This window comes from Diadema antillarum, unplaced genomic scaffold, assembly GCF_040938485.1.
Source record: "Diadema antillarum isolate AM-2024a unplaced genomic scaffold, OU_Dant_1.0 seq00000599_RagTag, whole genome shotgun sequence".
NCBI classification, from domain to species: Eukaryota; Metazoa; Echinodermata; class Echinoidea; order Diadematoida; family Diadematidae; genus Diadema; species Diadema antillarum.
Genome location: NW_027271529.1, coordinates 530,048 through 555,204, shown reverse-complemented (window position 1 = coordinate 555,204; position 25,157 = coordinate 530,048). Strand labels below are relative to the sequence as shown.

At 37.3% G+C, this 25,157-nt stretch overlaps 1 protein-coding gene and 1 long non-coding RNA gene across 2 annotated transcripts in view; both read left to right on the top strand.

Annotated features, from left to right (window-relative positions):
* The window catches only part of LOC139735812 (shiftless antiviral inhibitor of ribosomal frameshifting protein-like), a 35,476-nt gene extending 12,910 nt beyond the window's left edge, over window positions 1–22,566 (top strand). Inside the window, exon 6 of the mRNA XM_071646560.1 lies at window positions 22,282–22,566. Within this exon, the coding sequence (XP_071502661.1) occupies window positions 22,282–22,497 (216 nt within the window). The 3' untranslated portion in view covers window positions 22,498–22,566. The remainder of the gene's footprint in view (window positions 1–22,281) is intronic.
* On the top strand, window positions 1,414–10,281 carry LOC139735802 (uncharacterized). The gene is made up of 3 exons (XR_011711225.1): window positions 1,414–1,492; window positions 6,186–6,264; window positions 10,083–10,281. It is a non-coding gene; the product is annotated as an uncharacterized lncRNA (long non-coding RNA).
* Window positions 22,567–25,157: the final 2,591 nt, after the last annotated feature.

Sequence of the window (25,157 nt, the reverse complement as noted above, 5' to 3'; positions counted from 1 at the left end):
CACGAACATTGCACTTGACATCATGAAACAATAATGATAGAGAACGCAATCGAGATCAAATCAAATTACTATATAGGACAGAGACACTAATCTCTCTGAGTGTAGCATCATAAACGGCGGTATTAGCGTATTATATACGGATACGGAAGTATTATAAGTGACCTCCCGTCTCAAAAAAACCCAAAGTATAGGCCAAAATGAATATTCACTTTTCTACATAGTTTGAAAGAGTATAGTCTCTATGTCTTAAAATGATACACCTGTTCAAACTGGACCATCCTTACCCATTCAAAAAAAGATTAAAATATGAGAGAGTTAGGACTTAGGAGGTGCAGTTTCTTTAAAAAAAAAAGAAAAATGAGAAAAGAGGATTTAAAGATAATGGTCACTCAAACTTTAAAAATTTGAGTCGGTCAACCCAAATGACTTTTTGCTCCATTATGATACAGAGAATCCTAATATGCGACTTATTGTGGGTTTTGAGCAGTTTTTAAGCAGCTAGGTGTCACCATAAAAAGCTGCTACCTAGCTCAATGGTGTCACCAGAAAAAACAAAACAAAACACGTGATCACCCTAATTGGACAATGAGCGCTCTAACCATTCCAAGCGCCTTCTCTTTTAGCTATTCAGTAAAAAATTTGAGATCTTTTGGCTTTTTACACTGTTTTGTAAGGAATCCCCCTCCCGATTATTTGTATCTTCTTGTAATCATGTAAAGGTAGATCGATGTTGTATAAATAACGCAGAAGAGAGAGAAATGAAATAAATCAATGTGCGCGATATGGAACGCCATTAGGGAAACAATACAAAATTCATTTCACTCCAACCAATATTCATTTCACTTTTAACAAATACATTTCACTCACCAATATTTATTTCACTTTTTACAAAAATACATTTCACTTTTAGATAGAAATTCATTTCACTTTTCACAAAAATACATTTCACTTTTAAATAAAAATACATTTCACTTTTAAATAACAATTCATTTCACTTTTCACAAAAATGCATTTCACTTTTCACAAAAATACATTTCACTTTCCACAAAAATACATTTCACTTTCAAATAAAAAATCATTTCACTCTTCACAAAATGTATTTCACTTTTTAACCAAAAACATTTGACTTTTCACAAAATTCATTTCACTTTTCAAGAAAAAAAAAATAGATCATTTCATTTTTCCGTTAAAAAAAATAATCATTTCACTTTGGCGTACCATATCACTCTTACGAAACCATTTCACTGCACCAAAAACATTTCACTGCACTAAAACCATTTCACTCTGATAAAACCATTTCACTCTGATCAAAAAAATACGTTCCTCTCTTTTCCCGGCCAAAAGGTGGCGCCAGTCCGAGAGGAGTCACAGTGCTATGGCACTTTGTTAACACCAAAGAGCGTACAATGGCGGTCGCTCTTTCTACCCCGACAAATTACTGAATTTCTCCTGTTGATGACATCCGTGCGATCTTGGGAGTGTTCACATACCGGTAAAAAAAAGGTGTCATTTTTCGTTTGTTCAGTTGCTCGTTTGGTTTTCTCGAGGTTTTGCCATTTGTTTCGATCCTTGACAGCGGTCACTCTCTTGCAGAGGCTACATTGCAGATTGTAAACTTTCCACGTATTTTGCCATAGACGCAGACTCGCCAGCGAAAGAAAGCAGTCTATCACTATCACAGTCCCATATACGCCTATCTATGTCTGAATACTCTGATATAGCTAGTATTCTGCCAACGTGGTGCTGAAGCCTTGAAGTCTAACACTAACAGAGTACCCCGCTAGATCTAGAACTAGTACTAACGCTAGGTCCAGTAGGAGCACTCCTACTGTCCGACTAAAAATAGTCCCACACGTACTAATGACCAGTAATGTAGACAGGTCCATAATTTATAAATGGGGAGGACTTCTCATATCAGTTCGGGAAACCCACTCACAAGGGGGGCCCCTCCTTATAAGTAACCCGTCCCCCCTATAAGTAACCCCGTCCCCCTTATAAGTAACCCCCGGGGCACCCCTTATAAGGAGTCTCCACGCTTTTTTGCAATGCAACGCGAAAATGAAAGGACTGCGGCAATTCGCTTGATTATGTCCATAAAGCTTCACAAGTTTCCTAGTTACTCACGAAATTTGAGCAAAATCGGTTTGAGGCATCATATCTAAAATCATGGATTTAAATGCGATGTCAAACGACCCATGCGAATGCTGAAATGCGAGCGATTACTGGCGTGAGTGTCGCCAGGCGCGGCGGCGCGGCAATGCTTGAGTGCAGACGTGGCGACTGAGTACGAACTGATATGATAAATGGACCACAATATGGTCGATTGTATAGCGGTGGCAGGCGGTAACGCTAACGCTAGCACTCTAGGGCCTAACAACATCCTCATTAGAAAAAAAAAAAAAAAAGGTTACGTAGACGTATACAACCTATTTATAATATGCTTCTTAGTAGACTAGGTCTAGACACTCTAACCTTAGATATATTTGATATCATAGAGTACTACCTGGTAGTTTTGATTTATTTCTAATAAAATTAAAATAATGCAGGCCCTGCCTAGGGAAAATTTTGGAATTTGAAGTTTCTAAAGTAATTCATAAGTAACATTTTGGCGTAAATTAATACAGGGAAAAAATGATCAATGGTAATCAATGGTACTTGAATTTACTCGCGTTCAGTCTCGCATCATCAGACAGGCAGTGAAGTAGGACTGATTTGTCTTGTTAGAAAGTGAATCAAATCCTCTCAGGCTGAGTCGATCTGACCAAGTTAAGGGTAATGTTTTAAAATCACTTTAACTGTAACTGTACTGTAGCTGGTAAGCATGTGCATTATCTTGTCTTGCCTTTCCAAAGATGCCCACATTTCCCACAATTAATAGACTTGGACGGTTTCTTCAATGCGTGGTAAGGTTACCAGCTATCGGCAGGGTACATCGACACCCTGCGTATCATGGCTGTTTGCGTATAAAACAAAAAGGTACGCGTGGGATTAAGTGCCATTTTATAGTAGAGGTGAGCTATAGAGGGTCAATTTTAGGTCATATTTTCAGAACATGCTCATCACACCTTAGTTTGATGACTTTTTGCCTACTGACACCATTTTTGAAAAAAAGAACGAAAAAAATGCAAAATCTGGGGTGCCCTGGCCGAAATCGTAAAAAATCCAAGCTTAAAAAAGACATTTTAGGCTATAACTCGGCTATTTTTTTGTCTATTGAGATGGTTTTGGTGTCTAACCCCATGTTTTAGGGGTCAAGGAAATGGATTATAATGATAATTTTAGTGTAAAACCTAATCTTCCACATGATACTAACCTTTTTCCCATATTTTTGGTTGAATTTTCCTTCTCCTTTACCCCTACCCCAACCGCCATTTTTTGCACTTTTTTTCTGCAGTTTTTTCAAGTCATGTTAACTACCATACTCCTAATAACAAGGTCCAGTTATCAGTTTGGTTTTTTCTACCGATAACACGGCAAGAAATACAAATCATTTATATTATACATCATGTGTCATGCCAATACTGGTACAGTATGTGGCTGGTGCATTCAGGATGCATGGTAACTGTGGAACCAATGCTAATACTGTATCTGCTTTATAGCATTTACTATTTCACATACCAAGGTACCAGTTTCGTGCACCTTTGTAACCCCATATCACAATGCAGAATTCATTGATGCCTAGTTCACTCTCAACAGTTTCTTCAAGGTTGGAATATGGGCAGTAGGTCGTGTGTTGCCATTGGTTGACTTTAGATTGAATGCATTCACCATCTTTTTTTCCCCGATTAATGTGCTTAGAAACATCAGTATTAAGCGCTATACAGGTGTTATTCATTATCATTATCATTATTGAACAGTAGGCAGATCAGGGGCAGGGAGATTGACTCTCCTCCAGTCTATAGAGGATCGAGTCAAGTTCACCTTCATTTCCATCTCAGAGATTTGGTTTCAAGAACTTATACAAGTGTGGGTGCACAATAATCTTGATGGGATATGAGTGTGCAGTATGATAGTTCTCTACATACACATAGAATAGCTTTGAGTTTGGTGATATCTTTGGTATCCAGGCATTCCTTGAGTTCGTCAACATTGTTAATGGGCCTCCCCATGTTTTACATTCCTGTAACAGACAGCCTATGCACATACTCTAACTGCTTGTGCTTGGAACACATTTGGGAATTTGAAAAGAGTAAGTAGGAATAACTAATAAAGTCAAAAGACACTAATTACTTCAGCTTAAGGAACTTTCAGTCACAGAGAGTGAGATGATGACTTTACCATAATTTTGATGCTACATGTATGTGAGGAACATACATTGTACATAACATCTGCTTGTTATAGAATTGGTTGAATAACCCAGATGGTGTCAAATTTTTCACCAAACCTGAGGACTCTCTTGCTTTAAACAGTACTGCAATTAATGTACACGGTGGTAGGGAAAGGCAGGCATGACAAATAAAGGACCAAGTGGTGATAGTGAAACACCAAAACCAGGCTATGAGATGAAAAAGTGACTGAGTTATGGTAAAAATGTGTTTTCTAGGCAAAAGGGCGGGTACAATGTACACATCTATATTCAAAACATTACCTTTGTGCTGGACAATTGGCATATCACAGAAGGCTTATTCAAGTCATTTTACAAATTTGTACACCTACAGTAGAACTGTTCACTGACTATTGTTAAAGGTCTTATGACTAAAATGTTTACAGGCACTATACAGCAGATACAGTATTAGCACTGGTTCCACAGTTACCATGTATTCTGAATGCAACAGCCACACACCAGTGTTGGCATGACACATGTATAATGTAAGTGATTTGTATTTCTTGCCGTATTATCGGTAGAAAAAAACAAATTGATAGCTGGACCTTGTTATTAGGAGTATGGTAGTTAACATGACTTGAAAAAAATGCAGAAAAAAGTGCAAAAAATGGCGGTTGGGGTAGGGGTAAAGGAGAAGGAAAATTTAACCGAAAATATGGGGAAAAGGTTAGTATCATGTGGAAGATTAGGTTTTACACTAAAATTATCATTATAATCCATTTCCTTGACCCCTAAAACATGGGGTTAGACCCCAAAACTATCTCAATAGACCAAAAAATAGCCAAGTTATAGCCAAAAATGTCTTTTTTAAGCCAAAACGGCGGCCATCTTGGATTTTTTACGATTTCGGCCAGGGCACCCTGGATTTTGCATTTTTTTCGTTCTTTTTTTCAAAATTGGTGTCAGTAGGCAAAAACTCATCAAACTAAGGTGTGATGAGCATGTTCTGAAAATGTCACCCTCTATAGCCCACCTCTATTTATAGCTATGAAAACAGTAACAAAGAAACGAAAATCAAGCCAACAAAACAAACTAAACACGTTTCAATTATATATCCACTCAGTAACAACGCATGACTATGAAATTCACTTGTATTACCTATGGAGGGAAGGGGTGCAGATCGTGAGGTACCCTTTTTCAGCCACACGAAGAAAAATTGCATAATTTTACAATGGAGATTCAGAATCAACAGAACAGTCATGAGATTTGAAACTGCAGTATTTGCAGCTTTAATTTGAGGAAAAACTTAGGCAAATTTGTTTTATACTTTTGGAATAAACGAGCTGCAAATTCATAGGGTGCCGATAGGTGGTACCCTCAATCACAAAAATGCCCAGTGATGCAGTGGTTGGTTAATTGCTGACCCTTGACATATTGTATCAAGGGTTTAAGCAGCCACTACTTCTTCTAAGAGGCTGTGCCAGTCCTTTGTGTTCCTTGGTAGGAAAGATGAACCTCTGTATTGTGTTCTGCAGGTAATTCAGTGTGTTAATTCATGTTGGTAGCAATACCAAATGTATATTTTCATGAATAGTTTCATTGATATAAGCACTTGGCATTTTAGTAGCACTTACACTGTACTGCAAAATGAGCAATTTAAAAACAAAAATCAGATACCAAAAGTTCAGGCAATCAATTCCTGCATGTGGTGTTGGTTATTGGAGTGAAGGACCAAGGTGCTTTTTAAAAGAGACTCGTTTGTATTGCATTTTCTTTGTGCTGAGTAAAAGTTCCCCCTATTCATATAAGGAAATAATGTAATAATGCATTGTATAACACATCATTTTTATAACACCTCACTTGTATTAATATTATTTACCCTCAGGTAAACAGTTATTGAATCTGCTTCCCTCCTATTCAGCGAATGCGGAAAGACCATGCAAAGGAGGCTGCATCCCTGACCACGCTTTGATGCAAGCTCACTCATTGACTGGAAAGCTGTGAGTTTCAGCTTTCAGGATTTACTGAAAGTGCATTATTCAAAAGATTGACATTCTAGGTACATTTATACCATAACCATTGTTCAGAACTTGACCTTACTCCTGTGGGAGGAAAAGAAAAAAACAACTTTTTTTTGGAAGTGATGGTACATGTATTGTACTGTACCAGATAATTCTAATGACAACACAGGTACATATTTTGTATGTCACCTAGAACTAAAGAGTGAACTTAAGAGTGAAATTTCTGTGAAGGCACATCTTATAATCTTTACCCTGCCCCTTCATTCCAAGGAAATGTACATGTATGTAGATTCTTCTCTTTCTTTATAATGTATAATATGGCAACAGCCCATACATTTGACAAGTATCACAATATGCAGCGTGGACCAATCAATCATTTTAATAGTGTGTATTATAGTGTACCATAGGTGCCTAGGTCTAGTAATTGGCCCGTACTGATACCAATTTAATCAGTTTCGGAGGACATGAAAATGCAAGTCAAATGTAACTTTGAATGTAGAATTGTCTGTCACTTTTATATATATTTTTTTTTTGGGGGGGGGGGTGGTCAAAAAAATTGACTTTAGACAAAGTTACACTTCTTTGCAAAGATAGTTCTGGTTTGTAATTAAGCTAGACATGGGGAAAAAACAAACAAACAAACATGAAGGCCAGAATTGTGTGAATTGTTCTGTTGTGATCTGTAGCTTTCTTACAGGCCTGTACTACCTCCCCATTCCCTTCTGAAACAATTTTGCTCTCTGTTTCCAGATATCATGTTTGACTCACTCCTGTATGTGCATAGTAGATCTTCAGCTTTGAAGAATGGCCTTCTGATCTTGGTCACTCTTGCTTCTAGTTTGCTGGAGTTGCTAGTAAATATATGATACAACATTACTGGAAATATCATGTGTATGAAGGCATAAGAAAATAGTGCACATCAATATGTCTTCAAAATGTTTACACGCTGTTTCCATATATGGGCAATTCCACGGTAACTGACGTTACGCGTAAGGATTTTCATGAAATTGTTTATGTTGTAGTTTTGTGAATGAAAGCACCTGGGGCTTGTAATTAGCATTGATGAATGAGTTCATGAGAATGAAGAAATGGGTAGAAAGTTTTTCTCTCAAACTGCATTTCTTATCACATAGCAAGTGAAAATGTGTCGGTAACTGACGTTACGGAAAAAGGACATGGGAAATTATGGAGTAGATTTAAATGGAAATATCTCATGTCCCTGACTTCTAAACTTTATGTGCTTTATATGGCAATATACCTAGGTTCTTGGGAACAGGTGTGCAAAATAATGTGCACTTTAGATTAAGATATTTCCTTTTAGCACCATGCCAATTTCAATGAAGGCATGACGGTAACTGACGTTACGTAACTGACGTTACGCTTACATTTGCCATAGGGTTTACACATGGAAAATCATGATTAGGAATAGTTTTGTGATATTTTATAATTCTGACCTTTCAGAGTGATTTGTTTGATATGGAATCATAGCTTGGTTCACCAATTACAAATACCCAAATGAAATGAAACATTAGTCCATTTTCTTTGTGTTTAATGAAAACTTAAAGGGAAACATGTCAGTAACTGACGTTACGTAACTGACGTTACACATACTTTTGCTATGGGGTTTACAAAGAACTAACTTATTTAACAGGTTATTATACTGCTGCAGTATACCAGTAACAATCCGAGGCATTTACTTAGCAACAAATTAAAACAAAATCTAAAGGCACAAATGGGGTGGGGCCCTTAGGGGGCAAGCTCCCCCCCCCCCCCCCATGCCATAGCACAGTTGAGCAAAAATAATGTAAATGCACCAGAGGATATTTCTTGACATTTGTCTTAAGATTGAAATTTTATTCAACAGTTATGATTACACAGAGCCATTTAGATTCAGCAGTTCCAAGTATCTAATATTGACATAGTTTTAAAGGGTTTTTTTTTTGGTTTTTTTTTAATGAACAGGAAAGTTTCTATCTAGAGTACCCCATCCATAATGCCCTGCAGTACTACACAAAACACAGATATTTTTGTGTGTGAAAAAAAAAACACATATCTTTCAGGTCATGGGGAAAAACACATACAAATAAAAGTATTTAAGTGAAATCCACTGTGATATATTCTTTCTTCTTTTCTTTATTTTACTCCTTCTCCCTCAAGGCATTGTTAGGGCCACAAATAACAAAATGATCTCCATTATCAATAATGATTTATATGATTAGTGTTACACTTTTAATATTTTTTCTGTAAAGAAGAAGCATGCTTTTTTGGTCAAAGGGGCATTTGTTTATTCCTTGCTTGAAGGAATGTAATTGTTTTTCTTTTCCTTTTCACTGGTATATCAAGGCTTGCAAATACATCCCAGATACCAAGAAATAGGACTTTGCAATGAAAGAATTTTAAGATCAATATAAACGAATCTTCCTGTTCATAATTATCATGTATTACACAAATGTCCCTGCATGAATGAAATAAAGTAATCAACAAATATGAACAGTTTTTTTATTTTACTCTAGAATCACCTCTCACTTTGAGCAACATTATTGTTAAACGTCAGTGTTAGTTTCAAACAGTAATGACAGTACATGCCTTATGTCAGGCCTGCTTATGTACCATTTCAAGATGTGCCATATTAACTAAACCAAACATATAAGTGCAAGTGAAGAAATATATCTCTTCCTGCATTTGCATTGAGGTAGAAACTTCACTAAGCTTCCAGAAAAAAAAAAGAAAAATGCTAGCAAAAGTAGTCATTAGTAAAGATTATGAAACTGTTGGTATACAGCTGTACACAAGCTTTTTAATAGAAAAAGGTGGTTACCATGCAACCACATAATTGATTAGGCCTACAAATTTGGTAGCTGTATCGTCCCGTAGGACTGTGAATGTACTGTATAGTAATTTGAGTGCATTATATATTGCATGTGGTAAACCTAAACTTCCAGATGATTTAACCTTAAACTTGTGCTGAACCGAAAATCAAAAGCTCAAGCCCCCTCCACCAAAAAAAATATAAATAAATAAATAAGATAAAATGAACCACAAAAAATGTATCCATGGACATACAGTGTACCATGGTGATGATGACATCATTCCCTATCCAAGGGATTGCTGCTCTTTGTTGATAACCTTTGACTTCCCAGGTGTATTGAATGGCCTAAAGTCTAAAAATTTGCCTAAGTTATAATTACTGTCATGGTAACTGACGTTACATACTGGTATATGACGTTTCGGTAACTGACGTTACACATTTTGATGTGTTCATTTGACTCTCCAGTATGCCAAGTATCCTTATTTTCTGGTATTGAAAGGAAGGCATACGGGCATACATTAGAAATCCTAAGTTACATCATACAGCTCACTTTCTTTGATGAATAAAGTTAAAAATTCCTTGTTTTTGGTAACTGACGTTACATCCATCATTGTCAAACTAATTAAAAGTTTTTATGAAATTCTTTAACGCAACCAGCTTTTTCTTTCTATCATGTGGTAAAAGACATGTCTGGTAACTGCATACATATAAAAGATTGTTGTTTAGAGTACTAGTAAAGTGGATATACATAGGGTAAATTATGTGACAATACACTCTTTCTCACCATTGAGTTATAGGCATATTTTGGCAGCCATTTTGAAAATCAAAATGGCCGCTTTTATTGAAAAAAATACTGATTCTTAAAACTTCAACTCAAGTATTGTCTGAAAATGTATGGTGTTTGAAACAAATATCATTTTGAATTTTCGGCATCTGTGTCCTACATACCGTGGAATTGCCCATATGCTTGCCTCTTTCATTCTTCCAGGAAGGACTGTTTTAACTGCTCATACGTGGTCGACACAGAACATCCGCAGTCACAGCCCTTCATCCTCCTTATTGGAAAAAGCAAATTATACCCTCTTCAGGTACATGTATCTGCAGTTGTGGAGCACAGGGCACAGTCCTCAAGGCGTTGTGGGTGCAGCTGAACAAGTTGATCTTCGTTCTAAATCGCAACTGCTGGCCACATTGTATGGCAGTGAGACCATTTTAAAAGGGACTCCTGTACAAACAAGGAGGATTTGAAACTTTGGCATCCATCCCTTATTTTCTAAATTTGCTGAGTCAACCATAATGCAACCATTTATTTATCATCTCCACCCTTCCTGTATCAAGTCTGCATAATAAAACAGCATTTGCTTGAGAAGTACTTACAATGTTGTAGGGAAATAGGCACTGACCTTTAAAGGGGACCTCCGCATGATTTTCAGACTTTTACAATTGAACAACTATAAATTAGTTAAACTGAGTACAGAGTTTCAGAATATTTAGTGATTGGGATGAGGAATGAGAATGTTTTCAAAATCTATAACAAATTGCAATTAACAAGGATGATGACATAGCAGCCTCACCAAAAGAATGCATGAGTTGGGGCTCAAGGAAGCAGAACAAAAGAAGAAGGCATGCATAGATTTTTCACAGGTGAGCTTGTTGAACAAGCAGTATTGTAATGGAATTATACTGCTACATTTCTGAAATAGATGAGGCTCTGATGTCATCAACACTGTTCAGTGTAATTTGTGTAAGATTTTCAATTTATTGGTTTCTCTGCTTAAGGACCACAATAAATTCCACAAATCTATACTTGGAGCTGTCGATTTATGTACTACATGATGTGAAATTATGAAAATCGTCTGGAATGCCCCTTTAATTGTGGTCTCCTCATAACAGTGGCCATGTTATTTTACAAGCCATTTGCCATATGATGGATATTGTTGTATTTTGACTTTACACCTGTACCATGTATGAATGATAAGGTACATTTATATTGATACTATTAGTGGTCAATGCTTCTTTGAAACATGTATTCACTTTTCAAGGAGTTAGTTTTACTTACGATAATGTAGACAAGTATCGAATATGTGAAAAGCTGCTAATACCACTATTACACACCACGCCCACACATAGTGTGTACAAGTTGACAAGGGATGTATAGAGCACCAAACTGTGACATCACCATGGAAACTAGTTCTAAATGACCTCACATGGCCCAAATATCTGTCAACACTATTGTTGCTTGCACCTGGTTCCAACCCATGTTACAACAACTCTCTTGCTTTTTTAGGAGTTGACCTAGAACTTGGCATATGTGGCCACTATTACAGGTAAATGTGGTATGTAATTAATGTGTTTCCATGGTAATGAAAAAAAAATCTATAGAAAATTTAACCAAAATATTGCGGATCAAACTACTTTCAATCTTTATAATGTGAATGGTAATTTGAAAACACAATATATAATTGTCTTCAACTGGCATCCTTCATGTATCACTTGAGTAGTGTACCCCAAGCAATTTCATCTATGCTCGTAAGAAGTGATCAAGTTCTTCATGATTGTCATACAAGGCAGGCTATTGTGTATCACTTCGCAGTTCGAACTCGACTCAGGAGAATGTGATAGCATATACATGTACAGGCCCACAACACAAGAATTCTGTGCATTGCTCCCGGGTAGGCCAGTAGCCAACATACTACATATTCAAAAATGTGATGAAATTCCACCTTTTCATTATGCACCTACATAGTACCTGTCACATGTGTGTATTTGACTTTGGAGTATGGTTCAATATTGTATTATGCTGCATTGCAATGAGTAAAATAATTAGCAGTAGAACAAGCACTTTATAGTGTACCTGAAGCATGTTACTACAGATTTTTGAAAGCTTCAAGTTTATCTTGGAAACCCAAATCTATAAAGTTGACATGGCATCGAATATTATTTTCATTACATGTATAATTTTGAACACTCAGTTTGTACTTTCCTTGCATTAAATTAGTATTTGATGTCAGATAACTCACAACGGGTCATTGCATTATATGCAGAATATGTTGCTATTCTGTTTGCTACTTGATTTTATCTGACTAGCTAAATTGAACCATGTAAGCACCTAGGTGCCCATTTTTGTTGCATTCCTTTGCTTATCCTGATTTTCTTGTGTTTGTGTTTGTAACTTCAATACATGTCCATATCATTGTAAATCTCAAGCCTCATCCACCCCTATGTATCCGCTCTTTCTTGCTCACTTCATTTGATGAACTCTGTACTGCTCTTTTTTCTCAATCCTATTCTCTCCTATATTTTTCCTGTCCTACATGTATGTACATGTGTATCCGAGCAATTGCCCCAGAGGGCAATTACCCCCCTGGCTAAATACTGGTTAGTGGTAAGGTAAGAATAAAGATTAGGGTTAGGATTAGGTTCAGGATTAGGATTAGAACCAGGGGAAGGGTCCGGGGTAATTGTCCAGGGGGTAATTGCCCTAGACCCATGTACATGTACTTAAATACAAGTACTTTTTGTTTCTTATAACTTAGAAAGATTGGTCCTTATGAGGTTTGAAAGTGAAATGTAAACAACTGATTTGTTTTGTGTTGTAAAGTATGCATTTCTGCTAGGAATTTGCACTGAATTAATTCTTCTTTTTTTCAGATGTAGGAGATGAGAATAATATGCTTATAGAAAATTGGTCCAAGATACAAATTACATTGGTGTTAATTATCATACATGTACTTCAATCATTCACAAAATCCAGTACCATACTACCATTACTGTATTGTTTTGACAACTCATGTGTATCCATTCAGATTTACAAAGTTGCTCATACAGTGTCAGATCTTGTGAATTTTCATTTTACATGTGAATGTGCTATATTACTTCCCTTCGCAAATGTTAACAGTATACCACTGTACTTTATTTCTGCAACAGACTGCCATATTAGATCACATCAAATGAGATTGTATGTTGGAACAATTGTCCTAAATTAATAGTGTCTCAAGTGCTAAATTTGACATGTGTGGTTTGTATTAGTGTATGTACATTGTTTGATGTGTATTTCGAGTGATGTTTGTCATTTACCGACATAAGTTGGTTAAAATTCCTGTTAACTAATGTTTTCATTCGGTGGTTAAATTTCGAAGAAAAAATTTAGTGCAATTCCACAAGACTTGCTTATAAAAGATAAAACCGACCTCAGTTGGCTTTTGGTAATCACTTTACCCAACAGTTATGTGGTTCACTTGGAAATCGACTGTCTGTTAAAATGCTATCCAGATTTCTGAAAGCGTAGATTTGATGGTGTAATGCAGATCTATGTGTGAATTTGAAATCCAAACTGACATTTTGTGTGTGTGCGTGTGTGTGTGTGTGTGTGTGTGTGTAGTTTTTGTTTTTGTTTGTTTGTTTTTTCTAAGAGGATGCAAAATTGCCATTAATTTCTTCCCCATGCATAATATAAAACACATGTTGTGGAGAGTGAAAATGCTACTCTTGTTTTTCCATAGCTGGGAGTACAGTATGTGGGTGAGTTTATTATGGGCCGTTTGTGGATTAGATTATACTCTACATACATAGATCTAGTAGGTTTGAGTAGGAGAGTGAATGGTAGGCATATTCTCTAAAACGTCCCCTCACCTTTGTAACTACACTTCCAAAAAGAGCATGAACTGTGACAGAAATCAAATCAAACATTAACATTTCATCCATATAGAGTTAATCGGTAATAATGATAATAATAATACAGTATACATTTAATGTGCCAATTCCACATGACTAACGTGCTCAAGGCGCAGTAGGAAAAGTGAGTTATGAAGTACAAAAATCATTACACAAACATGCACATGAAAATGACACAATCATGATGATCTAAAATATATATATATATCATAATACCGGTATACTATTCTATGGTAAAAGATTGGAATAACAAGTAAAGAAGTATGTTGCTGGTTTTTCTTTTTTTTTAAGAGCTCATCTTTCATACAGTTGACTACTTTACCGACACCAGAAAAAAAAAAATACTAGTCATTTTCTCATTAACATGAAACAAGATAAGATATCATTGCTTTGGATGCTGACTAATTTTGTAAAAAAAAATAAATAAAATAAAACAAGAACAAGGATAATGTGACATTCGCAGATCATAATTTGAGATATTGAGGTGTTGGATGTACACATTTTATGTACCGCCTTCTCAGTATATATGGCAGTGGTCCGATGCAATAATTTCTGCGTGCATACCAATATCAGTAACACAAGGAATATTTTGCAGTTTCATTGAACAGTCTGTGTTGAAAGTATTCTTCTTTTAAAGCAAAAAGTTGAAAAGCTGAGATTCCAGTACTGATTGTCCAATAGTCTTCTTGCATGTTACGCATCCTTGATTTCCTTTATTGTTTGTTTCGTTTTGGAAAAGTGATTTTGTAAATTCTCAGATCCATGGGGAATGTATTCACGGTATACATGTGCATGATAATTATGTAAGTGATTACTAGTAAACTGCAGGTGCCCAAGGGCAACAATCTAATTTGCATATTACGCGCGGCAAACCGCTCCAGTGTGCACAGCGTGCCGCTGCGGCAGAGTTTAGCAGCAAACCGCCACCGCTGCCGCTGCCGCAAAACCGCTCCAATGTAGGGTTGTAGTAGTAGTAGTAGTAGTAGTTTATTCTTTAAAAATCACACCCGTCACACGGACGGCCGGCCTAAAAAGGCCTATGAGTGATACATGTATACATCAAACATTATAAGTAATACAAAATATATAAATGAATCATGTAAGACATACAGACAATAAAAAATAATTTAACATAACAAAAGAGAGAATATGGTGGGCTAAATAATACATAAAAGAGATATTCAGCTGTGGGAATATAATAAATTGTTACGGCACATTAAAATAAGGTTGGCAAAACTGGCTACTTGACAGCACAGTGACTTTGATGACATTAATAAAAGGAATTGTTGGTAAATAGGTAACTGAGGGAAGGTGGGATCTCTTTGTGATACAATACTGAATAATTGTGATCTGAAATCATCGTATGCCGAACAAATCATAAAACAATGAAACTCATCTTCTACATCACCAGAATTACAGATTATACAAAATCTTTCATTGTGTGGGACATTTTTATAACGTCCGGTTTCAAGGGCAATAGGGGCACAACCACTTCTAAACAGAGCTAATGCTTGCCTGTTAGATCTATTCTGACACTGCATAACATAATTAGAAGTATTCATAGAATGTTTAAAATTACGATATGTTCTGAGTTTGTTTCTGGATTGGGGAACTCTCCTTTTATCATCAAACAGTGAACATTTCCACTTATTTTCAACAAATAATTTACAAGCTTTGGATACGGTGCTCACAAAATTATGTGTACTAGCAATCTCAGCCAATGGTTCAACATGCATACACTGCAGTTTTGCAAATAATTGTTTAACCTTACATGTATAACACCAATTCTTAATACCATGATTTGCCAGGGACTTTGACCACAAGAAAATTTTTCCAGGGTAACGGTCACTAGTATACTTACTCAGGTTACACCAAAGCCTAGCAATTGATTGACACTGATAAAAAAAGGGGGATCCCAACCCATATCACCCATAACTGCATCATTAGGGGTATATTCCCCCACTCCAAGGTAGAAACGACATGCTCTATAAAAAAACACTATTAATGGCTGAATATTCTTCTAAGCCCCAAATACCGCTTGCATATTGCAATATGGGCAAAATCATAGCATCATACAACTTTTTATAGGTCATAAACAGAGAACCACCGATCAATTTAAATTTACTAATAACCACTCCAAGGGCTCTAGTTGCAGATTGAGCCAATATCTTGGTTCCTTTTTGTAAACTTAAAAATTCATCAAACCACAATCCAAGATATTTATATGAGTCAATAATATCAAGCTTTTGACCATTACAATAAAATAAAGATGTGGTTTTTGCTTGGGCTTTTCTCCTGAAATGTACAATTTGAGTTTTTAAAGTATTAAATACGATCCTCCACTTCTGAGCCCACAAACATATACTATCAAGCTTCAACTGAAGATCATTTTCATTGTCGGCAATTACCACAATGTCATCTGCATACATAAGCATATCAATGTTTGTATCTAACACCTGGATACCTGTACCTCTGTTACATAGCCTCACACTATCAACTATATCATTAATGAAAATATTAAACAGGACTGGGGACAAAAGACAACCTTGTTTTACCCCTAGATCCACATTAAAAAAATCAGTAAGGTTTAATACCATTCACAATTACAGTACATTTGGTATCTTGATAAAGAGCCTTTATGGAGTTATACAACTTGCCATGAACACCAATAGACCTCAGCTTGTACCATAACAAAATCCTATTAACACGATCAAATGCTTTTTTTGCATCAATAAAGCATACAAAAGTATCTTTTTTACACAGCTTTCTGTTTTCAATTATAGAATAGAGGCTATATAAGTGCTCAAGACAACTCCTTTTCTTTCGAAACCCGTTCTGTTCCTCATTAATAACACCTTCTTTTTCAAGGAAATTAATCAATCTTTCTTTTATGATATCACAACAAATCTTACAAATCACAGATATCAATTTAATACCTCTGTAACTTAAAGGTTCACGTTCATCCATACCAGGTTTAAGAATTGGATGAATAATACCTTTTTGCCATATCTGAGGGGAAATACCATGTTCAAAACAAAAAGAGTATAAAGCATGCAGGAACTGAATAGAAACTTTATTTTTTACTACCTCAGCAATAAAACCATCTACATCGTATTCCTGCTGCTTTATCTAATTTTGCTCTGTTTACTGCTAAAGTTACCTCTGATAAACCAATAGGATGATTCAGATCATCTCCCCGTGAATCAATTTCCTGAACATTTAATTCCAACTCCAATAATTTCTTTTTTATACCAAACAAAAAATTATTGTCAAAACCAGCATCATTATCAGTAAAAAGAGAGGAGAAATCATTTTGCCATTTACTCAATACAATATCAAAATTCTCCGTTATTTCTCCATCACTATTGACTACCTCCATAGGAATTTTATAACACCTGTTACTTTCATCTGAGCCAATCTTCCCTATCTCCTTCCAAAAACTACTACAGTCTTTATTAACCATTGCATCCAATGCATTACTTTTTCTATGCTGATATGCTCTTTTTGCTTGATGTACAGCTTTATCAAAATTTCTATGTACAGCTTTATAATCTTCAAACTTCATCTTTCTACCATAAGCATTTTTACATTTCAACCATTCTTTTTGTTTACATTTCACTCTATTCCACAAGGATTGGAGATTTTCATCCCACCATGCTTTAGGAGTGTGAGGGAGACCTTTTACGGGTCTATTGGTTTTCTTTTTCCTACAATGCCTGTGTACTGCATTTTGCAGAACTTTTTCAAATTCACCATATACTTCATCAAAATGCTCTTGTGATGGTACACCATCTGCTAATCTTCTCAAAAGAGAATCTACTGCATTTTTACTTTCCTCATCACACATAAATCTATCATTTATATCATTTAAATAATACAGTTTAGACAGATTTTGAGGACTAGAATTAACAGGCTCTGTGCATTTGGCTCCATCACCTGAAGGATTTCTGTCGAGTGACCAGCATAGAATAGAATGGTCAGGAATTGAACCTAACACTGGAATAGAATGCTTGTCAATTAACTCTGCAACGAGCAGAACATAAAAATTGGAGTATAGGTTTAAATCATGGTAGGGTACTATACAGTAATCCACAACTGAACTTCCTTTATAAGACACACAAGTAAAATTATCATTTGTATATCTACCATTTAGGCAGCACAAATTTGACGAAACACAAAAATCCATAAATAATCTTCCTTGAGAGTTTGTTTCAAAGTCAATAGTCTTTCTTTGTCTAATGCAATCTATGCCTTCGATAATATCTGATAAATCTCCAGTTCTCGCATTAAAATCTCCACAGATTTGAATTTTACCACAATCTTTGTATTTGTATACTTCGGAAAGTAGCTTATCAAAAAATTCTTCACCATGTCCCCCTCTGCTTGAGTTTTCTGGGGGTAAGTAACAGACGCATATAAAACATATCCTTTCCTTGCTTGTCTTTCAACTGCAGCCATAATATCCCCTCATATGATTTCTCCAAACATTTAACCGAGTAATACTGAAGCACGCGACGATGTATCAAGCAGCCGACTCCTCCAGATCCTTTCCTTGCATTTTTGTGCAATTGTAACCGGTTATGCCCAAACCAAATGTAGTTGCTAACTTGAATTGATTGACTTTCAACAAGATGAGTTTCCACCAAACAAATAATATCAAAATCACACTTCGCTAAAATGGTTTTCCTCAATGAACATGAATCAGACCAACCACCAACATTCCAGCAGCCAATGTTTAACTGACAAGAGCCGTCGCTATCCTACGCTATCTCCTTGGTGGCTCCTTCCACTTCCGCTTGGGGGCCAGCGTTTGGCTTCTTGTATTCTACTCCGTCAATGAAAAGTTTGTCGTGCCGGAAGAACGTTTTCTTTCCTGCTTTGAAGGCCTCAGAAGCTATAGACTTAAGTTGCTGCTTCGCTTTACGATCAGACAAGGTCTCACCCTGCTTGATGTACAACTGTGACTTTGCCTCACGAAGTTTGCCTTTGGCCCGTAGGATCCTATCTCTCACCTCGATTGAGCTGACTTTGAAAATGATAGGTCTGGCAGCCCCATCACTCCTTCTTTTTCCACCTCTGTGGGCTACTTCCACCTTTGCATCAATGCCTAGCTCGCCTTTCAAGACACTGTTGACTATTGCGGCAGGGATCTCATCCTTTTTCTCTGGGCCATGGTTGCAGAGAAGCAGGTTACATCTGCGAGAGTGACGCTCTAGGTTGTTATTGACGACCTGCAGATTGTCAATTTTTTTTCATGCATGCAGACATGTTCTTTGTGAGAGCCTTTACTTTTTTCTCAACTTCATCGGTTCTTGCTGCTTCGAAGTCAATCGAGTCTTTCAGCTCAGCTTGTGTAGTTTTAAGTTCCTGGATACACTGCTTCATTGATTCCTGGCCATCTAAATTGGATCTAAGTGCCTGTCTGACATATGATTTGAAGTCAGAATCGTCCGCTACATTGCCCGCGATCACGCAGCTCCATACTGGACCCGAATACTGGCTCCCACAGTAACACAAGACGCAATACGTCGGACTGGGCGAGCTGTTTTCACCGAAGACACGTTCGTGGCGCAACAACTCTAGTGAATTCGTCAGTTAATAGGGATTCATAAAAGTTACAGACTGAACAAACGAAAAATGACACCTTTTTTTTACCGGTATGTGAACACTCCCAAGATCGCACGGATGTCATCAACAGGAGAAATTCAGCAATTTGTCGGGGTAGAAAGAGCGAAGAGGACACTATGCAAAGTACGCTCTTTGGTGCTAACAAAGTGCAGCCATAGTACTGTGACTCCTCTCAGACTGGCGCCACCTTTTGGCCGGGAAAAGAGAGGAACGTATTTTTTTGATCAGAGTGAAATGGTTTTATCAGAGTGAAATGGTTTTAGTGCAGTGAAATGTTTTTAGTGCAGTGAAATGGTTTCGTCAGAGTGATATGGTACGCCAAAGTGAAATGATTTTTTTTTAACGGAAAAATGAAATTATCTATTTTTTTTCTTGAAAAGTGAAATGAATTTTGTGAAAAGTCAAATGTTTTTGGTTAAAAAGTGAAATACATTTTGTGAAGAGTGAAATGAATTTTTATTTGAAAGTGAAATGTATTTTTGTGGAAAGTGAAATGTATTTTTGTGAAAAGTGAAATGCATTTTTGTGAAAAGTGAAATGAATTGTTATTTAAAAGTGAAATGTATTTCTATTTAAAAGTGAAATGTATTTTTGTGAAAAGTGAAATGAATTTCTATCTAAAAGTGAAATGTATTTTTGTAAAAAGTGAAATAAATAATTGGTGAGTGAAATGTATTTGTTAAAAGTGAAATGAATATTGGTTGGAGTGAAATGAATTTTGTATTGTTTCCCTAATGGCGTTCCATAGCGCGATGAGTATTATTTTTGCAGTGTGTATGTGTGTGTGTGTGTATGTGTGTGTGTGTGTGTGTGTGTGTGCGTGCGTGCGCGCGCGCACGTGTGTGGTTGCGAAGCAGCAACTACTTGCTTTGGCAGCACATCATTTCAAATTGGGAGATGCAAAGAAGATTAACTAATGACTATCTTGAAAAACAATAAGTCAAGCCTGTCCTAGCCACCACCTGTCTATAGCGGCCACCTGCCATTATACGACCACTAAAACAATTCCCTCCTGAATAGAGAAAAAGCATATTAAAGAATATGTCTATAACGGCCGCCTATCTATAACGGCCACTTTTCGTCTCCCTTGGGTGGCCGACAGGTTTGACTGTATTATGACACTATTCCGATGGATCCAGAATGCAATATAAGAAGATACTCACACAGCATCAGATACTGCGGTGGCACCCGCTTAAAGGCAGCCGATCGCCATCCCTAATGGTACGTAAACTCCGAACGACCGAAGTTTGTGCATGCAATTGCGCAATGCTACCACTGAGACAAGTGTGTGTGTGTGCGTGTGTGTGTACGCATCATACACAAACATTGAGCTGCGGTGATTGAAGGAGAGAGGCCAGAAGACGCTGCGGCGTGTGTGTGTGTGTGTGTGTGTGTGTGCGTGTGTGTGTACGCATCATACACAAATATTGTCACCGCGAGCTGCGGTGATTGGAGGAGAGAGGCCAGAAGACGCGTGGCTCTTTTGGCCTCTCTTCATGCGCATGCGCACTGAGAGTGGGCGTCCATTCGGAAGCTCTCGTGGCTCGCTGGGACAGCCATTTTGGGTTAGGAGATAAGCACAGGGAGCTTTCTTGTAGCCTACCGTATTTTCGCTGACCCATTGAGCCAGCGCTATTCTCATTCGGGGGTCACTACATTTGATACAGAATGGGGGAGGCAGCGTGTTGCGTTCGTCTCCGTGCCGCACAAACCACTCGCCACGACTGAGTGTCTTTAAGCTCACAAAACTTTAATTCTCGGAACTTAAGATTTAGTGTCTATCTCTTATTTTCTCTGAACCACACTTCGCATGATACAATTCGCATGATGTCCTGTCTTCTTTAGAGCCATTGTGGGAAACATAGTCCCAAATCAAAACAATATTCGACTGAGGGTAACCTTCTTTTTACCGTGTTAAGGCTTTAAAAAGACTCTTTAACATCTTTTCATAATTAGGCGAGTGCTCGTTACGTTATCACAAGGCAATTGATGATTTAAACACGGACCTACTACACATATGGACCATGAACGGAGGTCTTTCTTTGATCCGATGTCCACCACCGCCACATGATTATGTGCATCTTAATTAGTACATTCAGACGTTTGGAAAATGACGATTGTGTAATCGTGCATCATCACTGACAAAAGAACCCGTTCCCTCATTTCGGTCCTATTTGGCTGAGGTGCCTTTTCAGACTCAGCTGCCTTTGAATAAACACAAATGATGGGGAGCACCGAACCTGAAACAAGGCCAAATTTTGCGTCACAAAATTGGTAATTACTGAAGCGGCCACTTGCGGCCATGCATGTAACATCCCTGAATGGCAAAACAAGCATGTCGTCTACTGTTACTGTCCATGTTTACTCTAAAACAATGTGCAACAAATGGGGAAAAATAGATTACAAATCACAGTCAATCTGCTTAATTAGTTGCTTTTTCTTGTAAAATACTTGCATTTCGCAAATGAAATTGCTTTAGCGCCAGTGATTTCGCAATATACACTACAACTGCCCTGCACATGCATTTTTCTTGATTTAAGAGAGTTATTAGCTTCTGCGCACGTAGTTTTTAGATTTCTCAAAGCGCCGTCTTGTTTTTATCCAGGTTGGCTGTCGGTGGACAACACTGGATCAAAGCAGGAAAGCATGTTCAAAATGTTTTGTGACGCTTTTGACAGAAACAGGTGCACGAATGAATTAACGAGCGATGAATGTTCATAGGTCCATGATTTAAACGAGAAGAAATGCCCATATCCGACATACATATACATTTTTATGTACTATATTATATAAGATATGGGCCCCGCCCTCGATCAGTCAGTGCTATAGGATAGTTGCCGATGAAAACTGATGATTTCTTATCTGTTTTCCCTTTGTTCTTAAAGGTTCAACCCGCCGAAATCGGACCCAAGCCCTCAACGGACGATAGAGATCGAAGGCCAAGGGGGCGCCACGCCTGCGAAGCCTGCAACAACGGCCACATCCGCCCTTGCCCGTCGTACTCCAACATACCGTACTTCAGCGTGCCACACGAAAGCACGGGGTCTACGGTCTCCACCTTCCTCACTCAAAAGTCAGAGATCGAACACGAGTTCGACTAGGGTCATCTCTCTGATCGTGCTTGTGATCAATGATGCAAGGACTGCATAATAATGACAGAATTCTACCGATTGAAGGGCATGTACATTTACATTATTAAATCTAACTCTTTGGGTGCCTTGAGTTCCGATTGGCACATAAAATCCCACAGCGTTGTAAACACTCAGTCCAAAGTTCTGGCACGGAGGGTTAAAAGTTAAAGGTTAAAGTGTACCGAGTAGTGGTATTTGTCGTAACACGCTTGCAAATTTGATGGGGTGGTCAGTGATCATCTCATCAAATGTTATGACCTCATCAGATCACAACTTGCTCTCCCATTGATATCTAAACAAAATATGCATGTGTCGTTCAGATTATGGTTTTGGTGGGATATTTCGGCAAAAATATCCCTTCCGCCCTGGAGGCGCAAGAAAATTAAATATAAATTTTGTTTCTCTCTGATTTCACGTGAAAACAAGGGCAGTCAACAGAATCAATGTGTGAATATTGTGATGGCATGACATCATTACTGTATACCTCTGCTTTGAACGTGTTTTGCGGTAAAACCAGCGTTTCATAAAAAGATAAAAGTGAAACTCTGATATTTCAGTAACCTCTTACTTAGATTCCATTCTAAAACGAAGCCCCCTACTCTCTGTTCGTCTAATTTCACCCGATTTATGTGAAGCCTCCATGAGCTGTGGAAAGTCACATCAGTTGTATCATTCTAAGTCATAAACATCCTCAATTAAGCGGAGACTATAATAAGGTTGACTTTACGTAATGAATGCATTTGTGTAATATTGTATAAGAGCGTTCATCAACGTTGCCAGCCAATTTTACCATGTACAATATTGTATTTATCTCTCTGCAGATAAACTGATAAAACTCTTGTAAAACTCGCCGTGCATTTATATGCATTAAGCCAGCGTAAACCCAGTTCAGAAGTCATAATGAAGGATAATCACTAAAACAGTCTATACGACTCAAAATGTCTTCCTATACTGTAAAACAGTACTGATATACAGTCATCTGTGCTGACAATCTGTATTGGAGTCGAAAAAAAATCTAAATAAGTTATTCGTGAATAATCTTTATTTTTAGTCATCTTACAGAATTTTTAACCGTTCCACAGGGATTCCGAGTATTTGTTCTTGATATGACTTTAATTGAATAATATACAGTTAATTGATACAGATATCATATACAGTTCTATTGCTACCTTGTCACTTGTCGGCTGTTTACTTGATTGGACTTAAATCCTCTTGGTCATTGTCAGTGTTGATGATGAAAAAACAAAATACAGGCATAATAATGAATCACTCTGACTGTCGTAGATCCGGTATGCAAAGACGTGATTTCATGCATTTTGATTATTGCCATGCAGACTCGATAGCAATGTTGGTTCGCAGGGTGTGTATCCCATCACGCAATGGAATTCACTGCCCAGCTGAACATTAGATTATCACACATACCAGTAACAACTTAAATACGTTGTTTATAACAACAGCAACAGTTGTAATGCTCGAAGCTGCTTGATTCATGACTGTCAAGCCCATTAATGAAACAGGACGCTAATCATAATTATGCTGCATGCAGTAGATTTAGGTATTGCTATATGAAACGGGTATATACCCTCGTCTGTTTCAGTACATTGCATAGTTGATATTATGTTGAACTTGATTTTTTTTTATTCCGTTGTGCCTATACTCAGTGTGAAGCAGAATATACTGTTCAGCAGTATTATGATATACAAAATATTCAATGTCGTGTGCGATGGTTCCGAATGTTAATGAGCGTGCAAGTTTAACCGTTCTATTCAACGACGCGAAGCGGAGTTGAATAGAACGGTTAAAATTGCACCGATTGTAATATTCGAACCGTCGCACGAATGATAAAACATATTTGTTTTATACAACACACAATATAGACCTGGTCTGGACCAAAATAGATCAAACGTTAAGCCTATCTAGGAGGAGGACTAACGGGCCTAGATTTAGATCTGGCTCTATATAGGTCTTGCTGGCAGCGCAAACGGGTGCGCGTATACATCAATGCTTTACTACGATACACAAGTTCACTGTGTCCTATAGGATCTGTATTGCACATCTGGCTCGCTTGGTTTACCGTTCAATATACTGATGTCTATATTGCACTGCGCATTAAGAGTGAGCGTGGGATAACTGATTCTTCTGAATGTCATGTGACTCACATTCATCCAATCAGATGGCAAGAATCTATACATGTGTTGTGTAAAACAAAAATATACTCCATATGGGCCCCGTTGCACAAAAGTTACTATTGTGATAACTTTGCCATCCAGTGGTAACTACCATGGAATTCTTGATTTTGATTGGCTGTTGAGTATTGCTACCATGGTAGTTACCATTGAATGGCAAAGTTACCACAATAGTAACTTTTATGCAACGGGGCACATGAATGTGTGAGTTTTCCGGAATAAAATGACTAAAGTTAGTAGGAAAAGTAAACAGAAGGAGATTTTCGGATGACTTTCCGACTTTTGCAATTAAACGCCACAAATGTTTAGTCACAATGGTTACACAGTTGGAGAGTCTATATTGATTGGGATGAGAAATAAGAATATTTTCAAAATTGGTAACAAATCACGATGTACAATTATGACAACATAGTAGCTTCACATAAGAAACCATGATTGGGTGCT